Genomic DNA, 21,817 nt, shown 5'->3' on the forward strand with positions numbered 1-21,817 from the left:
AGATGAAGTGCCAGGTTACAGTAGGCTAAATATGTAGGCTTAAGCCAGGCTTCACTATGTATATAGTTACCTATTCATGTGAAAATTTGAAATAATAATAAAAAATGATGTGAAGGTTAGTAAAAAAAATGTCTTCATCCCTATTGCACCGGCCCTCTCCATAAGAACACCTGTCAAGTGGCGCCCAGGTAATTTGAGTTTGAGACCCCTGGTGTAGAGAGAGAAGAGTAGAGAGGAGAGTACACATTCCTGGGGGGTGCCAGTGCTGATTATCTGGGTGCTGATTGTGATTTTTCCCCAGCCTCACCAGCTGCCTCCTGTCTGTCAGGAAGATTTTAAACCACTGGGAGATGGGGGCTGGTACAGTGAGCCGGGTGAGTTTTGAGTGGAGGATATCTGGGACGATGGTGTTGAACACTGAGCTGAAGTCCACAAACAGGACCCTTGCGTATGTTTCTGGGGAGTCGAGGTGTTGGAAGATGTAGTGCAATCACATGTTGACTACATCATCCACTGACCTATTTGCTCGGTAGGTAATCTGCAGGGGGTCAAGCATGGGGCCTGTGATTTCCTTCAGGTGGGCCAACACCAGTCTCTCGAAGGATTTCATGACCACAGACTTTAGGCAATGGGCCTGTAGTCATTTAATCCTGTGATACGGGGTTTCTTGGGGACCAGGATGATAGTGAAGCTCTTGAAGCAGGAGTTGACTTCACACAGCTCCAGTGATCTATTGAAGATCAGTGTGAAAATGGGGGCCAGCTAGTCAGTACAGACTTTAAGACAGGAGGGTGACACGCCATCTGGGCCCAGTGCCTTCCCAGTCTTCTGTCTCTGGAAGAGCTGGCACACATCCTCATCATAGATCCTGAGTGTGGGTAGAGGTTCAGTGGGGAGGGGAGAGTGGCTGGCAGGGAATGCAGTTGGTTGTGTATTGTGGCTGGAGAGGGTGAGGGGTGTGAACGTTTGCTTTTCAAACCTGCAGTAAAACCCATTTAGGTCATCAGCCAGTTGGTGGTCTCCTGTACTTGGTAATGTCTTTCAAACCACTCCAGACTGATGAGGGGTCGTTGAATGAAAACCTGTTTTTCAACTTTTCAGAGTAGCATCTTTTTGCCACTCTGATCTCCTTTGTGAGAGTATTTCTGGCTTTGTTATACCAGATCCTATCTCCACTCCCATAGGCTTCCTCTTTGGTCTAGCGAAGTTGCCTGAATTTAGCTGAAAACCAGGGCTTATTTGTTGTTAAGGTACAGAAGGTTTTGGTGGGCACACACATGTCCTCACAAAAGCCGATGTAAGATATCACAGTGTCAGTAAGTTTGTCCACGTCTTGTTTTTGTCTCTGGTGGGACATTTAACACACTGTCTTTATTTTGGCAGTTCGTGGCTGAGGTTTGCTTTGTTAAAAATCCCCAAGGATACTGAGTAGAGAGTCTGGATATTTGCACTCAATGTTTGTAATTTGATCAGCCAGGTGTTTTAACGCCTCTTTAACACAGGCCTTGGGTAGGATATAGACACCAACCAGAATAAATGATGAAAATTCCTGCAGTGAATAGAATGGTTTACAATCAAGGAAAAAGTCTTTAAGTGAGGGCTGCATGATTTCTTCAGTACTGCAGAACAGGCTTATAAAAACTCTTTGTTCCAATCAGATTATAATAACATTCTTAAATTAAAACATGAACACAATTCCATTCTAATGGAACAAATTGGTAACATACTACTTAAAGAGACACTTTGAGCTTGGTGACAAACCACAGAAGTTATTGATAAGGCATTTAAAAGGAGAACAAGCAAAACAAGCCATTTACAAGATAAAATCCAAATCTGGCCTGATGATTATGGACTTGAAGGATATTAACATTAGGATATTAGGATTTAGTGAGTTCTATTCAGAAATGTACACCTCCAAATCAACAGCTGCACAGGAAGATTTTGATCAGTTTTTTGATTCACTTCACGTCCCACAACTGGATGCAGCTTTCAGAGAAAAATATGACTTTGGTTTTTCACTGTCTGAACTACAGGAAGTCATCAAGGTATTTCCCACCAGAGACCTGGACCAGATGGTTTCGGGCCAGAGTTCTATAAAGCCTTCCGAGAGGTCCTTGCACCTACATTGCTGAGAATGATTTGAGATACCTTTAAAAACAAGAAGCTCCCATCCTCTCTTAGCGAAGCAAATATCTGTGTTTTATTAATAAAAGGTGAAGACGAAATGGATCCTGGCAGTTACAGGTCCATTGCTCTTCTAATCTATGATTTGAAAATAACTAAAAATCGGCCTGGCAAGCATATAGCAAATATCACCCACCTGGACCAAATGGGATTTATCCTGGGCAGGTACTCCTTCTGTAATGTCCGCAAAATTCTCAAAACTTGGGTCCGCGGTGGTGTAGCGGTCTAAGCGTCGGCTTTGTGTCGACGCAATTGCCCAGTGGGGACCGGGGTTCGCGCCCCGGTCTCGTCAGATCCGACTATGGCCGGACTCGACGAAGCAGCAGTAATTGGCAGCGCTGTCTTCGGGAGGGGGGCGGAGTCGGCTTGTGTTCGTCACATGAATGCGTCTCTGTGTGTGTCGGAATAGCAGTTGTTCAACCTGGAGTCGCCTTGTCACGAAAGTGGGGAGGCGTCTCCTTCGAGACTGCCGGCTGGAGATGCAGTTGACGAACGCATGCAGTACGAGGGTGGGTGTTTGAATTAAAATAGGGACCGATTGGCCACTAAATTGGGAGAAAAAAGGGAAAAATCAGAAATAAATTTGTAAAAAAAAAAAATTCTCAAAACTTTGTATGCCAACAATGGCAAAGATGACATAGCTGCTATATTGTCTTTATATGCTTATAAGTCATTAGACGTGATAGAGTGGCCCTATCTAATTACGACACTCAAGAAGTTTAGATTCAGCGACACATTCATAGAACGGGTCAGTTCTCACAAATAGGGATAAATCCAGTCTGTTCTCCTTCCAATGTGGCATTTGCCAAGGGGACCCATTGTCCCCCCTGCTGTTTAACATTGCACTGGGGCCCCCGGCAATTGGCATTAGGGGGCATCCAGATATTAAAGGTATCAAGCTGGGCAGTATTGAGACTCGCATGGCTTTGTACATTGACGACTTCCTTGTCTGACTTGCTGACCCAGCAGTCTCTATTCTCATCCTACAAGAATATCTAAATTTCTTTGGGAGTATTTCTGACTAGGTGGCACGGTGGCGCAGTGGTTAGCACGGTCGCCTCACAGCAAGAAGGTCCTGGGGTTGAGCCCCGGGGTAGTCCAACCTTGGTGGGTCATCCCGGGTCGTCCTCTGTGTGGAGTTTGCATGTTCTCCCTGTGTCTGCATGGATTTCTTCCGGGGGCTCCGGTTTCCTCCCACCATCCAAAGACATGTAAGTCGGGTGAATTGGCCGTACTAAATTGTCCCTAGGAATGAATGTGTGTGTGAATGTGTGTATATCGGCCCCGTGATGGCCTGGCGGCCTGTCCAGGGTGTCTCCCCACCTGCCGCCCAATGGCTGCTGGAATAGGCTCCCGCGATCCTGAGAGCAGGATAAGCGGTTAAGATAATGGATGGATATTTCTGACCATACCATAAATTGGAGGAAGAGCGAATTAGTTTACTGAAGACTTCCTGTAAAAATAGCCTTTTAGAGTAATGAAGGACTGTTTCACCTATCTGGGGCTTAAATTGACCAAGAACCCAAAGCATCTTTTCAGAATTAACTTTACAGAATCAGAAAAAACGTAGAGCTAATATTGAGTCCTGGAAGATACTGCCCTTATCCATGATTGGATGGGTAAATGCAATCAAAATGGTTAGTCTACCCAGGTTACTATATATTTTTCAAAACCTGCCCATATGCTTAAATGCATCCTTTTTTTAAGAAGCTTGATTCAATTGTATTGCGCTTTATATGGTTAAGAATCACACAGGATATTCAAGGCTCACCCACTCCAGCCCTTGAAGGGTGGTCTTAGTCTGATGATTTTTAAACACTACTACTGGGCAGCTAATTCCATGGCTCTTACCTACTGGAAATGCAGAGGTGCAGAGAGGTACAGATAAAAGTGCCCCGCCAAACTCCTAGTGTTTCCATACACGCTCCCATATGCCAAAATCCCTCATTCAAGCCAGGACAGTTAGATGGGGTGTTTACAGTCTGGAGAGAAGGGTATCAGAACTTTTTTTTTAGATCTGTATATTGATGGCCAATTTGCGTTATTTATTCAATTAAGTACTAAGTCCAGTATTCTCAATTCACATTTTTTTATATCATAAGTCAGACACTATGTTAAGGAAAAGTGCTCACATTCTGAGTCCACCCCCACCACCTATCCTTTTCTGGAAAACCTCTTGCTTCCTCCAGATTCCAAGCAGCTAGTATCAGAATTTGTGAATTGCTTTACTACTTGGGTTTCTTCAGATTTTATAAGCGAAGCCTGGGCCAGGGATTTGAACTCAGAGATATCAGCAGAGTTCTGGGAAGATTCATTGTCCCAGGTCCATCATTCTATTAACTCACACTATAGGTTAATCCAGTACAAGGTGATGCATAGGTTGCGTTACTCAAAAACAAAACTGAACCGCATCTTCCCATCAGTGTCTCCTAAATGCAACAAGTCTTGCTCTGCTGAAGGATCACTAGCACATCTTCTCTGTTTTTGCCCTACACTGTACAACTTTTGGACTGAAATTTTGAGTGGCTCTCAAAAACCTATACCAGAGACATTCAGCCCACCTGGCCATCTTTGGATACTCTGCAGAGACTTTTGAGGGGCTGTACAACATGCAGATTGCTGCATCTAGGAATGGTGGTTGCTAAGAAACTTATTCTCCTGACCTGGAAGTCTACCACTCCACTCAGAACAGCGCATTGGCTCAAGGAGATGTCTGTTATACAAAAGGAAAGACTGCGTCTGCACAAACCCAATACACAATAGATTTGAGAGAATATGGGGGCCGTTTTTGGTCATATTACCCCGCATCCATAGGGACTTTGACCTAGCTGGCTTCAAGAGTGGGGTATGGTGTTTAACTTGATTCATATTCATGTTACTTTACCTTGCCCCCAAGATGTTACTATTATGATAGTATTTTTGAAAGACTATTTATGTATTGTTGTAAACTGTCTGGCAGCCTTTTTTTTCTGCTTGTGTTCCACTTGGTGTTGTATTTTCTTTGCATTGTCTTGAATGTCTTTTCAATATATTTTATCATTGTAAAATTGAAAACTGTAAATAAAGTACATTTACTTTAACACACTGCTTAAACAGAGACAAATCCACTTGTTTGAATATAAACTTAATGAATCTCTCCCTGTTCCCTCTCAGGTCCTCAGTTCTTTAGGCTACCATGTAGTCACGTTTGATTATAGAGGTGAGTGGGCACAGGACTGTATCGCACTGGTTACCCTGTGTGTGTGTGTGTGTGTGTGTGTGTGTGTGTGTGTGTGTGTGTGTGTGTGAGTGACGATGAAAACTTTTTTGTAAAGGATGTCATACACAACAAATATATAATAATTCAGTGTGTGTGTGTGTGTGTGTAGGTTGGGGGGACTCTGATGGCAGTCCGTCAGAGAGGGTGATGACTTCAGATGCTCTCTTCTTGTATTCCTGGATGAAGGATCAAGTGCGAGACAAACCTCTCTATGTCTGGGGTCACTCTCTGGGAACAGGGTACAGATGCACTGACACTTTTCTTTGTTATTCTGGGTTTGAAAATAGATTTTAATTTGATTCTTTATCTGAAGATTATTTTATCTTTATTTTTTAGTGTGGCCACAAACCTGGTCAGAGTTCTATGTGACAGAGGTACTGACACACACACACACACACACACACACAAATTAATTGACAGTCATATTGTGATATTAGTTATGAAATAATGTTCAGTTATAGAGTGATATGGTCTAGTTGAGTCATATTGTGTTTGTGTTTCAGGTTCACCTCCTGATGCCTTGATCTTAGAGTCGCCTTTCACCAACATCAGGGATGAGGCCAGGAGCCATCCATTCTCTATGGTACACACACACACACACACACACACACACACAACTATCATGTGTATGGTACACAGACCGCTATAATAAGCTTGTATGAAAACTGTAATACACTCATATACAAACACGGGGCCGTTTTTGAACATTTCGGGGCCCTAAGCAACATCTTAGCCCCCCCCCCCCCAAAAAAAACAAACCACTGTCATTTTAATATCCCTGAATGAAAATGAATGACTAGGCATACTTTATTATCAATAAAGCTTTTAATTAACAAATAAACCACAGGGCGTCCAGGTAGCGTATCGGTCTGTTCCGTTGCCCGCCAACATGGGGATCGCCGGTTCGAATCCCCGTGTTACCTCCGGCTTGGTCGGGCGTCCTTACAGAGACAATTGGCCGTGTCTGCGGGTGGGAAGCCGGATGTGGGTATGTGTCCTGGTCACTTCACTAGTGCCTCCTCTGGTCGGTCGGGGCGCCTGTTCAGGGGGTAGGGGGAACTGGGGGGAATAGCATGATCCTCCCACGTGCTACGTCCCCCTGGCAAAAGTCCTCACTGTCGGTTGAAAAGAAGCAACTGTTGACTCCACATGTATCGGAGGAGACATGTGGTAGTCTGCAGCCCTCCCGGCTCGGCAGAGGGGGTGGAGGAGCGACCGGGACAGCTCAGAAGAGCGGGGTAATTGGCCAAGTAGATTTGGGGAGAAAAATGGAAAAATAGAAAAAATAAAGCACAATGTGAAAGCGCTAAATAACTATGTACAATAATTTTTTTAGACAGTGAAATTGTATATAGCGTGGCGTCTTTGTGGAAGTGATGAACGGTGTCACTACAATATTAATGTTAATATTGGCGGCATCCATCCATTATCCAAACTGCTTATCCTACTGTCAGGGTCATGGGGATGCTGGAGCCTATCCCAGCAGTCATTGTGCGGCAGGCAGAGAGACACCCTGGTCACAGGGCAGTAACAACAAAATAACAACAACAACACTAGTTATCATCATCAAACTTGTCACTCATTGTAACATGATAATGGGCAACAGTGCTCACTTAATTCAAACATGACTTGAAAGAACCTATCCCATTATAGCAGAGGTGGGGGACTCAAGTCAGATGACTTGACTCGAGTCAGACTTGAGTCGCAAATTTGAAGACTTGAGACTTGCTTGACTAACATTGATATAAGACTCAACTTGACTTTGACTTGGTATTCATGACTTGAGTCTTGACTTAGACTTGACAGATGACTCAAAAGGACTTGACTTTTTTAGCAAATATTTGGAATTTTCTAGATATTGAGAAGTTATGTTTTGTTTTTGAAACATGATTGGGGGATTTCTAGTACTACCACTACTACTACTTTCAGCTGCTCCCGTTAGGGGTCACTACAGCGGATCATCCATTTCCATCTCTTCCTGTTTTCTGCGTCTTCCTCTGTCACACCCACCACCTGCATGTCCTCTCTCACCACATCCATAAACCTCCTCTTTGGCCTTCCTCTTTTCCTCTTCCCTGGCAGCTCCATATTCGGCATCCTTCTCCCAATATACCCAGCATCTCTCCTCCACACATGTTGCCTCTTTTGCTTTGTCTCCAAACCATCCAATCTGAGCTGTCCCTCTAATATACTCGTCCCTAATCCTGTCCTTCTTAGTCACTCCCAATGAAAATCTTAGCAGCTTCAACTCAGCCACCTCCAGCTCCGCCTCCTGTCTTTTCATCAGTGCCACTGTCTCCAAACCATATAACATAGCTGGTTTCACAACCATTTTGTAAACCTTCCCTTTAACTCTTGTTGGTACTAGCTCTTGGTACTTCCCTTTAACTCTTGCTGGATTAGGCCCCTTAGTTCCAGTGAAGGGAAATCTTAATGCTTCAGCATACCAAGACATTTTGGACAATTCTATGCTTCCAGCTTTGTGGGAACCGTTTGGGGAGGGCCCTTTTCTGTTCCAGCATGACTGTGCCCCAGTGCAGAAAGCACGGTCCATTAAAACATGGTTGGGTGAGTTTGGTGTGGAAGAACTTGACCGGCCCGCACAGAGCCCTGACCTCAACCCCATCAAACATCTTTGGGATGAACTAGAACGGAGATTGCGAGCCAGGTCTTCTCGTCCAACATCAGTGCCTGACCTCATAAATGCTCTTCTGGATGAATGGGTAAAAATTCCCACAGACACTCCAAAATCTTGTGGAAAGCCTTCCCAGAAGAGTGGAAGCTGTTATATCTGTAAAGGGGGGACCAACTCCATATTGATGCCTATGGATGTCATAAAAGCTCCTGTAGGTGTAATGGCCAGGTGCCCCAATACTTTTGTCCATATAGTGTATATATGCTATCGTTTGAGATCATATCATCCATTTTTAGATTTCAGGAGACAATTAGCTTACATTAAACAAGGTAGACTAAGCAAATAAGAAAAAGTAAAAGTGAGTGTCAAAGGTTCAACATGAATTACAACTAATTGCTCAGGCATATGAGTCAAAATTCAGCTGATGCTGTTAGATATTGCATTGTGGAGAATTGTAGCAGTAAATAATAGGGCTGAACGATTTGGAAAAATAATCCAATTGCAATTTTTAGACCAATATCGCGATTGCAATTTAGTATGCAATTTTTTTCAAGCGTCATTATCTTCTGTTATCCACTAAACAGCAGTAAATCATTCTATAGTATGACCAAAACAACGGTCAACCTACGTGTTATGATGAAATGAGATGAACTGATGGATGAATTGATATGAATAACATATTTTTATTTAACTACTGAACTGTAAAAAGAAAAACCTTCAATCACAGAATACTGACTGATTTTACTTCAAGCCTTGTAAACAGGCAATATAATTATCATGACTTTTTAATAAAATCTGAAAGAACAACAAAACACTGTACACAGGCCTGGTGTGAACATTAATATGAAAAATAAATACGAATCTTGCTGATCTCCAGTCAGTAAGAGTAACAAATCACACAAACTAAAGTGCATAAACATAAGAAAATAGCCTGGGATAAAGTAATTTCAAGGTTTATATGGCAAAGTCAAAGGCCAAGAGTGAAATCTGAAACATTACAGATTAGGAAACATAAAGGGGGTATGGCGTTGCCGAACTTTAGAGAGTATTTCCACGCTGTGCAAATTAGACCAGTAATTTATTGGTTTGCTAAGGACTATGAAGCCAAATGGAAAAATCTAGCGATTACAAGGAAAAGAAATTCAAAGCTTCATTGGAGACAGAGAAGTAGCAAAGGATTTACTCGAACAGGTAGATGCTGTCACCCAATTTACATTAGAATTGTGGTTTATTCTTGTATGAACACAGATTAGAGAAAGAACTCAGACTACTTAGATGGATAGCCTATGACTGACATTTTATTCCAGGCACTCTTGACCAGAGGTTCAAACAATGGATTTCAAGTGGTATAACAGCATTATATAAAGGATGGGAATGTTATGAGTTTCCAGGAGCTGAAACAAAACTATATATTAAACAACCAAGACTTCTTCAGATATTTACAATTAAGGGACGTTTATGACAGAGAAATAAAGCTCAATGTAAATTTAGATAAAAATGGAATAATTATTCAGATTCAGACTTAGACAACTTTATTTATCCCAGAAGGGCAATTCAGTTTTATTTATAACCATATTTCATTAATATTTTTAATTAGAACCATAATCAGTGTTTACAATTCAAAGAAATGTGGAATAATATCTACATTATATCAACACCTAATGGAGAGAAGAGGGAACACAACATTATATGTAAAGCTGAAATGGGAAAAAGAACTAGATGTGAATATCACAGAAGATGAATGGTTACATATTTCGAGGACACAACGGTCTGCAACATCCTCTCGTGCCTAGAGAGAACTTTGTTGGAAGAATGTAATTAGATTCTTTATTACACCTAAAATTAAGATAAATACTTGTGTATAACACAACAATATGCTTCTACATAAACAATGGTTGGTGTACGGATGTCACAGTGTTGAAGAAGTCAAGCAGCCCTCACTTAAAGACCTTTTTCATTGACTGGAAACCATTCTATTCACCACAGGAATTTTCACCATTTGTTCTGGTCGGTGTCTATATTACACCCTAGGCCTGTGTTAAGAGGCGTAAAAACACCTGGCTGATCAAATTATAAACATGGAGCACAAATACTCAGACTCCCTACTCATTGTCCTTGGGGGATTTTAACAGAGCAAACCTCAGCCACGAACTGCCAAAATACAGTGAGCATGTTAAATGTCTCACCAGAGACAAAAACACTCTGGATCATTGCTATCCAATATTAAAGGACACCTATCACTCTGTCCCCCATGCAGCCCTGGGCCTCTCTGATCACTGTCTGATTCATCGTATCCCAGCCTACAGGCAGAAACTAAAATCTGCAAAGCCTGTGGTTAAAACTGTGAGGAAATGGACCAATGAGTCAAAACTGGAGCTCCAGGCCTGTCTCGACTGCACTGACTGACGTGTTTTTGAGGCTGCATCTGCAGACCTGGACGATCTTACTGACACTGATATCTTACATCAGCTTTTGAGGACGTGTGTACCCACCAAAACCTTCGGAACTTTTAACAACAATAAGCCCTGATTTTCAGCTAAACTCTGGCGGCTTCGTCAGCCCAAAGAGGAAGCCGATGGGAGTGGAGATAGGATCTGGTATAACAAAGCCAGAAATACACACACAAAAGAGTTCAGAGTGGCAAAAAGGTGCTACTCTGAAAAGTTGAAAAACAGGTTGTCTGGCAACGACCCAGCATCAGTCTGGAGCGGTTTGAAAGACATTACCAAGTACAGGAGACCATTCCCCCACACTGTGGGGAACCATCAATTGGCTGACGACCTAAATGGGTTTTACTGCAGGTTTGAAAAGTAAGCTTTCACACCCCTCACCCTTTCCAGCCACAATACACAACCAAACTGCACACCCTGCCAGCCACTCTCCGCTCCCCACCGAATCCCCACCCGCACTCAGGATCTGTGTTGAGGACGTGTGCCAGCTCTTCCAGACACAGAAGACCAGAAAGGAATCGGGCCCAGATGAAGTGTCACCCTCCTGTCTTAAAATCTGTGCTGACCAACTTTTCCCCATTTTCACACTGATCTTCAGCAGATCACTGGAGCTGTGTGAAGTCCACTCCTGCTTCAAGAGCGCCACTATGATCTTGGTCCCCATGAAACCCCATATCACAGGATTAAATTACTACAGGCCCATTGCGCTAACATCTGTGGTCATGAAATCCTTCGAGAGACTGGTGTTGGCCCACCTGAAGGAAATCACAGGCTCCCTGCTCGACTCTCTGCAGTTTGTCAGCTGAGCAAACAGGTCAGTCAGTGGATGATGCAGTCAACATGTGCTTGCACTACATCTTCCAACACCTCTACTCCCCAGGGACATATGCAAGGGTTCTGTTTGTGGACTCAGCATTCAACACCATCGTACCAGATATCCTCCACTCCAAACTCACCCAGCTCACTGTACCAGCCCCCATTTGCTAGTGGAATAAAAACGTCCCGACAGACAGGAGGCAGCTGGTGAGGCTGGGGAAAATCACAATCAGCACCTGGACAATCAGCACTGGCGCCCCCCAGGGATGTGTGTTCTCCCCTCTACTCTTCTTCCTCTGCATAAATGACTGCACCTCAGCTGACCCGTGTGTTAAACTCCTGAAGTTTGCGGATGACACAGTTATCATTGGCCTTATCCGGGATGGTGACGAATCTGCATATAGACAGGAGGTTGATCAGCTGGCTCTCTGGTGCGGTCATAACAACCTGGAACTGAACATGCTCAAAACAGTGGAAATGACAGTGGACTTCAGGTGGAGCCCCCCCCAACACTGCCTACCCAACAGCATGGTGTCTATGATGAAAACCTACAGATTTCTGGGTTCCACAATATCCCAGGACCTAAGGTGGGGATCCAACATAGACACAATCATCAAAAAGGCCAAGCAGAGGATATAGTTTCTCCTCCAGCTCAAGAAATTCAACCTGCCTCAGTAACTGTTGATTCAGTTCTACACTGAAATAATCCAGTCTGTCCTCTGCACATCCATTACTGTCTGGTTTGGTTCGGCCACCAAACAGGACAGGGACAGACTACAATAGACAGTTAGGTCTGCAGAGAAAGTAATTGGTGCCAACCTGCCCTCCATTCAGGGCATATACACCTCCAGACTCAGGAAATGGGCAGGCAACACCTCAAGTGCATGTATCAAAGTGTCTGTATGGTAGCTCGCCATTATCGGTGTGTACGTGTGTGCGTTAATGGGTGAATGAACAGCAAAAACCTTGTAAGACACATTGGATTAAAATGCTATATAAAACATAGACATTTAGCCATTTAAGTGGGCTTCCTGTCTGTGGAAAAAGAAAAAAAAACATCTCAAGGGGCCCATTGCGGTTGCTTATAATGCAAATAGGTGAAAACAGCTCTACATACACACATCTCATCGTCACTCATCCCTGCTCTTTCTCTCTCTCTCTCTCCCTCTCTCTCTCTCTGGTAGAGAGACAGAGGTCTAACCTGGTGTTTGTTGTGTTTTTATAGATTTACAGATACCTGCCGGGGTTTGATTGGTTCTTTCTGGACGCCATCACAGTCAATGACATTCACTTCCCCAGTGATGAGAAGTATGTTCTCTCTCTTTTTCTATATCCCACCATGTCACTATCCCAGAGAGTTGAATCAGTTCATAACGTTTAGTGGGAGAAATATAAATAAACTCAATCATCTAAGTAACTTGATCAGTCTCAGCTGACTGCAAGTATCCCCAACTTTAAACGGCACAGTTGCATATTGACCGAAACCAACAACTGGTTTCGGTCACTGTGATCACAATGCTGTGATCATTAATGAAAGTTACAATGGCCCCTAAACATTACAAAACTGGGATTGCAGCTATTCCCAAATGGTCTGTGAATAGTACACTTGGCCATTGTAACTCTAATTAATGGTCATGGCATTTGCACAAGAAACCGATCACCGGTTTTGGCCTTTACGCAACTGTGCTGTTTATAAGGGTGGGAATACCTGCAGTCAGCTGAGACTTGACCAAGTTACTTAGATGAGTAATGAAACATTTCTCCCACTAAACTTTGTATCCAGATGAACTCATTCAACTCTCGGATTTCCTTACCTAGATTATTGAACATACATCAAGACATGTCGGCATCAGGGGGCGTCCTGGTAGCGTAGTGGTCTATTCCGTTGCCCACCAACATGGGGCTCGCTGGATCGCATCCCTGTGTTGCCTCCGGCTTGGTCAGGCGTCCCTACAGACATAATTGCCTGTGTCTGCGAGTGGGAAGCCGGATGTGGGTATGTGTCCTGGTCGCTGCACTAATGCCTCCTCTGGTTGGTCAGGGCACCTGTTCGGGGTGGGGTGGGGGGACTGGGGGGAATAGCATGATCCTCCCACACGCTATGTCCCCCTGGCGAAACTCCTCGCTGTCAGGTGGAAAGATGCGGCTGGTGATGCCACATGTACCGGAGGAAGCATGTGGTAGTCTGCAGCCCTCCCTGGATCAGAGGGGGTGGAGCAACGACCGATACAGCTCGGACGAGTGGGGTAATTGGCCGGATACATTTGGGAGAAAAAGAGAGACGGAAAAAAAAGACACGTCGCTATCTCTCTCCTTCTCTATATCTTTATATAGCTCTGATGATGATGATGATGATGATGAATTAATTGTCCCCTAGGGTAATTTTCTTTTAGCATATGGCTATCAGATAATGCTTGACACAGCAGACCAAAATCCTATCCCATCAAACAGCCAACATGACACCAACCCTCAGCCCAATTTGGAGACGTCGATCCATCAGAGCGTTCTCTTAAGTAAAAAGTGGCTGAAGTGCCATATTGGTCCAACATGTTGGTAATCCTACTAGACAGCAGTAGTTAATATCTGCTGTTTAAAGGATTTGTTAAAATCCAGCAAACGAATCCAAAGACTTGTCATCACCACAGAACGCCATGGAATCAAGATAGAGCCCAGCAGTCTTCCTGTTAATGACGACCATTTTATTTTGATTCTGTTATAGCATGAAACACTACAACACTGTTTTCCAATGGTTATTTAATAGAACATAAAATATGAGTCATCTGTCTGTCTGCCTGTCTGTCTGTCTCCAGTGTAAACCATATCTCCTGTCCCATGTTGATCCTCCATGCTGAAGATGATGGTGTTGTTCCTTTTCCTCTAGGGAAGAAGGTGAGCACACTTGTTTTTTTTTTCATATAAAACTTCCAGGTTCTACTTCTTTAGGTCAAAAATAGTCAAATTGTGGACATTAATGTTGTAAATATTTTACAAACTGGAGTATTTATTCGGCTGTATGACCTCTGGACACCCCCCCTCCCCCCATTGGTTGTCTTTAATGCTGGTGTTTTTGGAACTGAATCTTCTTCCTCTTTTGAAGTCATTGTCTAGTTAAGACTTCAGATCAGCGACTGACATTGGACCAGTCTGATTTGATAAAACAGATTAATCGGTTTGAATTGAACTTGTTAATTTGTCGTAGGGTGAACAGAGCTCCATTTGTTCCAACAGACACTGGTTTATGTCTTTTCTATCAGGTCAGATAGATATATAACGGTATTGTTGTCAGCAGAAAATATCAGAATTTATATAACAGTTCATACTGGATGTAAATACTGAAATTACAACTACTCAGATGATAAAGAGGTTGGAGTCAAACAAACATGTATGTGATGGAATTTGAGGTTTTATGTTGGTGAAAGAGATTTAAAAAACATGTTGTTGCGAGGAAACTAAGTCACTTTGGTGTATGTCCCATTTATATGGTGGTACAATACTTTCAACTGAGTCACAAAGTTAAACAGTGCTATCTAGTGGCCTCAGTTGAAATGCAGTGTATTCGTCCGACAAAATTACATTAAGTCACTTTGGAATACAAGGCGCAGGACCAGCCAAACAAGTAAAAAAAACATTGACTTAAGAGTTCAGGAATTACAGAACTGATCCTGCAAATATTTCTTATTAATGTTAAAGTTGTGTAGAGGATACCAGTACTACTGTTACTATTAACTTGGTCACACATTAGATACACTGATGGACCAAAACATTGTGACCACATGCCTAATAATAATGATGGATTACATTTATATAGTGCTTTATCTAGATACCCAAAGCGCTTCACAGTGAAGGGGCGAAACTCACCTCAACCACCACCAATATTTAGCACCCACCTGGGTGATGCATGGCAGCCATTTTGTGCCAGAACGCCATCACACATCAACTTGAGGTGGAGAGGGAGGAAATCATTGAGCCAACGGAGAGAGAAAGGTTGGAAATTTTTTTGGCAGGACAAACCGGGGGCCCCCTACTCTTTGCGATAAGTGCCATGGAATCTTTAATGACCACAGTGAGTCAGGACCTTGGTTTAACGTCTCATCTGAAGGACGGCATCTCCTACAGCACAGTGTCCCTGTCACTGCACTGGGGCATTGGGATTTTTGTTGTTTATTAGGACCAGCCACCTGCATGTCCTCCCTCACCACATCCATAAACCTCCTCTTTGGCCTTCCTCTTCCCTGGCAGCTCCATATTCAGCATCCTTCTCCCAATATACCCAGCATCTCTCCTCCACACATGTCCAAGCCGCCTCAATCTTGCCTCTCTTGCTTTGTCTCCAAACTGTCCAACTTGAGCGGTCCCTCTTATATAATCGTTTCTAATCTTGTCCTTCTTCGTTACTCCCAGTGAAAATCTTAACATCGTCAACTCTGCCACCTCCAGCTCCGCCTCCTGTCTTTTCGTCAGTGCCACTGTCTCCAAACTGTACAACAAAGCTGGTCTCACAAACGTCTTGTAAACTTTCCCTTTAACTCTTGCTGGTACCCTTCTGTCGCAAATCACTCCTGACACTCTTCTCCACCCACTCCACCCTGCCTGCACTCTCTTCTTCACCTCTCCCCTGCACTCCCCGTTACTTTGGACAGTTGACCCCAAGTATTTAAACTCATATGCCTTCGTCACCTCCATTCCTTGCATCCTGACCATTCCACTGTCCTCCCTCTCATTCATGCATAGGTATTCCGTCTTGCTCCTACTGACTTTCATTCCTCTTCTCTCCAGTGCATACCTCCACCTCTCCAGGCTCTCCTCAACCTGCACCCTACTATCGCTACAGAGCACAATGTCTCTCCAGTGCATACCTCCACCTCTCCAGGCTCTCCTCAACCTGCACCCTACTATCGCTACAGAGCACAATGTCTCTCCAGTGCATACCTCCACCTCTCCTGGCTCTCAACCTGCACCCTACTATCGCTACAGAGCACAATGTCTCTCAAGTGCATACCTCCACCTCTCCTGGCTCTCAACCTATACCCTCCTATCACTACAGAGCACAATGTCAAAAAAAAAACATTAACAATAAACGGTGTTAATATTATTGATAATTCAGAAGAGGATAAGATATTTGGGGTATTTTTATATACGTTTTACATTTGTAAACCAATTTGTAAACTATGAAATCCCAAGTTGGCCTTGGCCAATGAGACAGAGAAGCAGTAGATTCATTTCTAATGAGAGTACAGCGTTGTTAAACATTTTTCATGCCCTGACTCATCTGTGAAGGCAGTTTTTGACCCGGGTCACCAATTTTTTGCTCAGTATCATATTAAATTCTCATTACCTATTTAAAAAGTGAGGTCATTAGCAATCCTGTCTATATTGTTCATTAATGCAGTATTCCTCTTTTCAGAGGGGATGGGGTAGTTAATCTAAAAATTTTAATGTGTTTAATTTAAATATTTTTGTCATTGTACTGTGATGTGTCTCCAGACAAGAAAGATCTCTGGTGTACAATGGTACTTTTCTTACTGTATCAGAATTGAAGCTCACTCTTCTTCTTCCTGTTTGTGACCTCAGCTTTACAACATGGCCGCCCAGTCCAAGAGTCTGAGTGGCCATAAGGTCCAGTTCATCCCGTTTCCTTCATCTCTGGCCTACAAACACAAATATATCTACAGGAGCCCAGAACTGCCACACATTCTCAGGTAGGAAGAGCTCATTAACACAAAGACGTTCACCATCTAACAAATCAAACAGCTTTTATAAGAAGCTCAGTGAACAGAGCGAAGTGTTTTATATATACAGTTAAACCTTTAAATATCACACACTCCTATATTTATCCTGACACTCCTATTTTTATCAACATCAAAATACACATAAAATCCTCTTTCAGTCTTTTTTCCTCAAAATATCTTAAAAAAATAAGTGCTGCAGTGTACAGCACACATGTGACTTAAGATGGCTCAGACTGCAAAGTTTAAATTTTTTTTAAAGGATTATTTATGCCGATAAATAAAACAAATAGACAAAGAAATCTTAATTCTGGTCAGCAGCATGTCACACCCTTTTTACAGATAGTTTAAAACGTTTTGTAAATAACCGCCTTTATGCCGTTTGAAGGCATTTGCTCTGAAGATTCCAGTCTTTGTCTAAAAAGTTAATAGTGAGGCTCATATAAGGCTCAGATGTGCGACTAAAACACATATCAGAAGTAGTGCTGAAGGATGAGACAGTTTGCAGCTATCCCTCCACCATCTCCCTACAGTTTGCATACAGCAGGGGAAGTGCAGTCAGTGAAAAATATTTCCGGCCAGGTAGCTCATACCTGCCATCAAGGACTCTGATAAGCTTCTCGAATCCCTCATTTCAATAGTGCTAATGGGAAGCATGTCTTTTGCAATACAGTGTGGTACTGCATTTGGGATGTCTTTGTGTGTTTTTGTTTTTTTTGTCTTAAGGCACAGTGCTGGAAAAGGCTGATATGATAGTTTGCTGCTAGGTAGTCGCACTTACTAGCTTGGTGTCTGTCGAGGGACCACTAACAACATTCATTTGGGACTGTAATTTCTTACTTTCTGCATGTTCAAACAGGTGATGTTGTTTCAAATGATGAAACAAGTTTTTGGTGTTGCCCATCTTAGCTGGCATGTGTCTTTGGCACAGTTTGCAGTGCACACTGCTCTTTTATTTTTCAGATGGTAAATAGCCAAAATATCTCCAAATTACTGAAGTTGAATGACCTTTCTTTTCAACGATGGCTTCTTCTTCCTTTTGAGCTGGTCACGAGCATTGTGTTTTCGTAGGTGTCGCTCATTTCGCTTACTGGTATTTTGCTTATTCTGCTCCAACTACAAGCCTGTCAGCCAATGTGTCTGTTAAGCCCCTTACAGACTGTGCGATTTTAGCAATCCTGTAAATTTATTGCAACCCACTCTGTGTGATATGGATCTAATAAACTTGGGTACGGCATCAAGTTTGATGTATGTAGACTGTACGGTAATGCCTACCGAATCGCAGGCTATGACACAAGTCCATAAAAACATCATCAGCGTGTGTGCTGCATCAGCGCGCATAATTAATCTACGCTGCTGGTAGAGCAACATGATGCCAAGCAGGAATCGAGTCCTTTCAATAGTCGCTGCAGCTTGTTTTGCTCGTTTTAGCTCATTTTGTTGAATCCATCACATTTGGGTCACAGATGCTAACAGTCTGTTTGTGTTTAGTGCCAGCAAAGATTCTGCGTAGCGTTGATCAGTGCATCATTTTGTGCTGCATTTCTATTGGTTGGTTAGTAGACCTAGGTCATAGCAGCAGTCACATTGTGAGATGGTCATCCTAAATTTCTGACACTGTCAGACCAGGTTATCTGCGGTCACAAGACCGTAATAACAGCCATCTTTGAACCTGTCTCACAGCGTGACGTAGGACCACCGTTTTGGAGCCATGACCAAAGATATCGCCACGTTTAGTCATCTTTCGTCTGAGACGGCCCAAATCGCACAGTCTGTAGGAGGCTTACGACATGATTGGTGGTGGTTGTGGTTGTTGTTCTTCTTCTTTTTCTTCTTCATCTTCATCTTTTTCTTCTTTTTCTTCTGTTAATGACGGGTGGCAACTAGTGTTTAAGGTGCATTATCACCCAGTCCCACTGCCCAGTGAAGCTAGATCTCAAAGCAGTGAGCTTTGGCTTTCTCAGGAATGCTCTGACCTCCAGGAACCCACCATGGGCTTGCACTGGTTACGGAACACCCTAGGGGACAAGAGTCAAACCCTGGAATCTTCCCTGCCCACCTTGAGACACATATACAAGGTGCTTGCATCCCAATATGATCCACTGGGTTACCTACTTCCATACACTGCCTGCACCAAGCTTTCGGTACAAGATCTTTGGAAGACTGAACGTGATTGGGATGACCCTATTCAGCAGCAGGACCTACTGGAACGATGGCAAATATGGGAAGTCGAGCTACGTGACCTGAACAAAGTGGAGATTTCTCGGTGCTACGACCCACCATGTGCCGACCCTGCTGCAGTAACTAGGGACCTCCACATATTCTGTGATGCATTGGAGAGAGCTTACGAGGCAGTTGCATACTTGCGGTCCACTGATGAACAAGGGCATGTCCATACAACCTTTGCCATGCCAAGATCTCGTGTGATGCCTAAAAACAACTTTCCATGTAAACTGAGTGCAGAACTCAGATTCTCAGCTGACTAAAGTCCTGTTGTCCCAGTTGACATTGTCAATTTGATCAGTTACCCTGTGGTCTGACTCCACAGCCATCCTGTACTGGTTGATGTTTGAGTCCTGCAATTACAAAGTATTAGTCAGTACCGAGACTGCAGAAATCCAGGAACTTAACGGTTCAGCTAAATGGCGATATGTGAACACCACAGGCAATCCAGCAGATGATGTTACTTGAGGACGGACTCTGGCTCTATTGCAGTCTCGCCAGTGGAACCAGGGACCACACTTCCTGCAGCGGAAAGAGGAGGATTGACCAGTACGTACTTCTGTGGAGGGAAAGCCAGAAGACCAGGAGCTGAGGAAATCCACTTTCTGTAACAACGTAAGCGTGAGTTAAAGTCCACAGATCCCTGACCCAAGTCAGTTCTCCACATGAAAAGACCTGCTGCAAGCAGCCCATCCGTCCCTCCATGGGGCAGCAGAGGGCTTTGTAGGGGAAGATCGAGCCTCAAAATATAATGATGCCGAGATGCACCACTCATGAAGGCTCAAGCTAATTATTTTACAGATGAGATTAAGTCATTGACCTCAGACAAAGCTGTAACTGCCTCCAGTCGTTTGTCCTGCCTTTCTCCTATCTATGAGAATGCCACAGGGCTTATCAGAGTGGGAGGGAGGCTCCGCAAGGCTGTAGACCTGGAACCTGAGATAATTCATCTCATTGTGTTGGATTTCCACCATGCAATCACAAAGCTACTCATAAAGGAATGTGGCAATAACCTATTCCACACTAGTCCAGAACGCCTGTTTCCTGAGCTGAGATGCACCCACTAGATCCTCAGGGGAAGAGATGTCATCTGTAGGCACCAGTTCAGTTGCCTTTGGTGTCGCAAGTGTCGAGCCAATCCCGAAGTTCCCACAATGGTGGACTTGCCAGCAGTCTGTCTCCGGCTTGATAAGCCACCATTCTACTCAACTGGAGAAGACTGTTTCGAGCTGTATACCATCCAGATTGGACGTCACCACGAGAAGCACTGGAGGATTGTATACAAGTGTCTCACCACACGGTGTGTTCATTTGGATCTGTTGGAAAGTATGGATACTGACACGTTTCTCATGACTCTTAGACATTTCATCTCATGACGTGGGAAACCGATTGAGCTTCTGTCCAACAGAGGGACAAACTTACATGGAGGTGACAGAGTTATGTGAGGCATTTGAGGTAATGGGTGACTCTCCAAAGGCAGTTGGCAGAGAAGCAGATTGCTTTCCATTTCAACCTGCCTACCTCACTGTACTTTGGAGGAGTGTGGGAAAGAGATGTAAAGGCTGTGAAAGGTGTTCTGCAAGTACTTCTGGAAGACCAAGTAGTCACAGAAGCCATTTTACGCACAGTCCTAATCGAGGTGGAAGGCTTGCTCAATTTGAAGCCGCTAGGATATGTGTCATCTGACCTGACAGATCCGAATCCAATCATGTTTAATATCTTGCTGATGGGTCGTTGCAACACATCACTTCCGCAGGTCATATATGCTGCAAGTAATGTACTTGAAGACCGCCAATGGAGGCAGAGCCAAATCCTCACAGATCATTTCTCGGTCAACTTCGTCAGGAATTACTTACCTGATCTGCATCTTCGAAAGAAATGGAAGAAGGATGAGGAGGACCTGACAGTCGGTCAAGTGGTTCTTATCATTGAGCCTCAGCATCCTCACACTCTGGCCTGTAAGAAGAGCATTGAAGACCTTTCCTGGAGATGATGGATGCATTCAATCCGCAGCCATCCAGGTCCATAACAAAAAAATGTGCAACCTGTTGCCCAGTTGATTAGACTCCCTGCTGTAAAGGAGGATGGTGATGATGTATCTACTTAGTCCATATGCTGATGGACTCTCTGTTTTGTGTACATAGTTACAACTGGTGTAACTTTGAGCGGCTGTGTGAAAGTCCCAGCAAGGAAAATGAGGCGCTTTTGCTAGGTCGTTTCTGAGATACAATCCCTGTAGCCCTGACTAGGAAACCCCACCTATTCACTGAAAGGCACATGTCACACCAGATACTGAAAGCAAAGGTTCACATACTTTTGCCATGCACAGATATGTAATATTGGTTCATTTTCCTCAATAAATAAATGACCAAGTATAATATTTTATCTCATTTGTTTAATTGGGTTCTCTATCTACTTTTAGGACTTGTGTGAAAATCTGATGATGTTTTAGGTCATATTAATGCAGAAATATAGAAAATTTTAAAGGGTTCACAAACTTTCAAGCACCACCGTAGAAGGTGGC

The 21,817-nt window shown here is 43.5% G+C and overlaps 1 protein-coding gene across 1 annotated transcript in view; it reads left to right on the forward strand.

The window, feature by feature from the left end:
- The window catches only part of abhd12 (abhydrolase domain containing 12, lysophospholipase), an 82,478-nt gene that overhangs the window by 57,887 nt on the left and 2,774 nt on the right, over positions 1–21,817 (forward strand). Inside the window, exons 7-13 of the mRNA XM_056291893.1 lie at positions 5,338–5,383; positions 5,553–5,682; positions 5,780–5,817; positions 5,947–6,026; positions 12,570–12,652; positions 14,155–14,233; positions 16,916–17,043. Of these exons, the coding sequence (XP_056147868.1) occupies positions 5,338–5,383; positions 5,553–5,682; positions 5,780–5,817; positions 5,947–6,026; positions 12,570–12,652; positions 14,155–14,233; positions 16,916–17,043 (584 nt within the window). The remainder of the gene's footprint in view (positions 1–5,337; positions 5,384–5,552; positions 5,683–5,779; positions 5,818–5,946; positions 6,027–12,569; positions 12,653–14,154; positions 14,234–16,915; positions 17,044–21,817) is intronic.

Source organism: Lampris incognitus, chromosome 13 (genome assembly GCF_029633865.1).
Source record: "Lampris incognitus isolate fLamInc1 chromosome 13, fLamInc1.hap2, whole genome shotgun sequence".
In the NCBI taxonomy this organism is placed as follows: domain Eukaryota; kingdom Metazoa; phylum Chordata; class Actinopteri; order Lampriformes; family Lampridae; genus Lampris; species Lampris incognitus.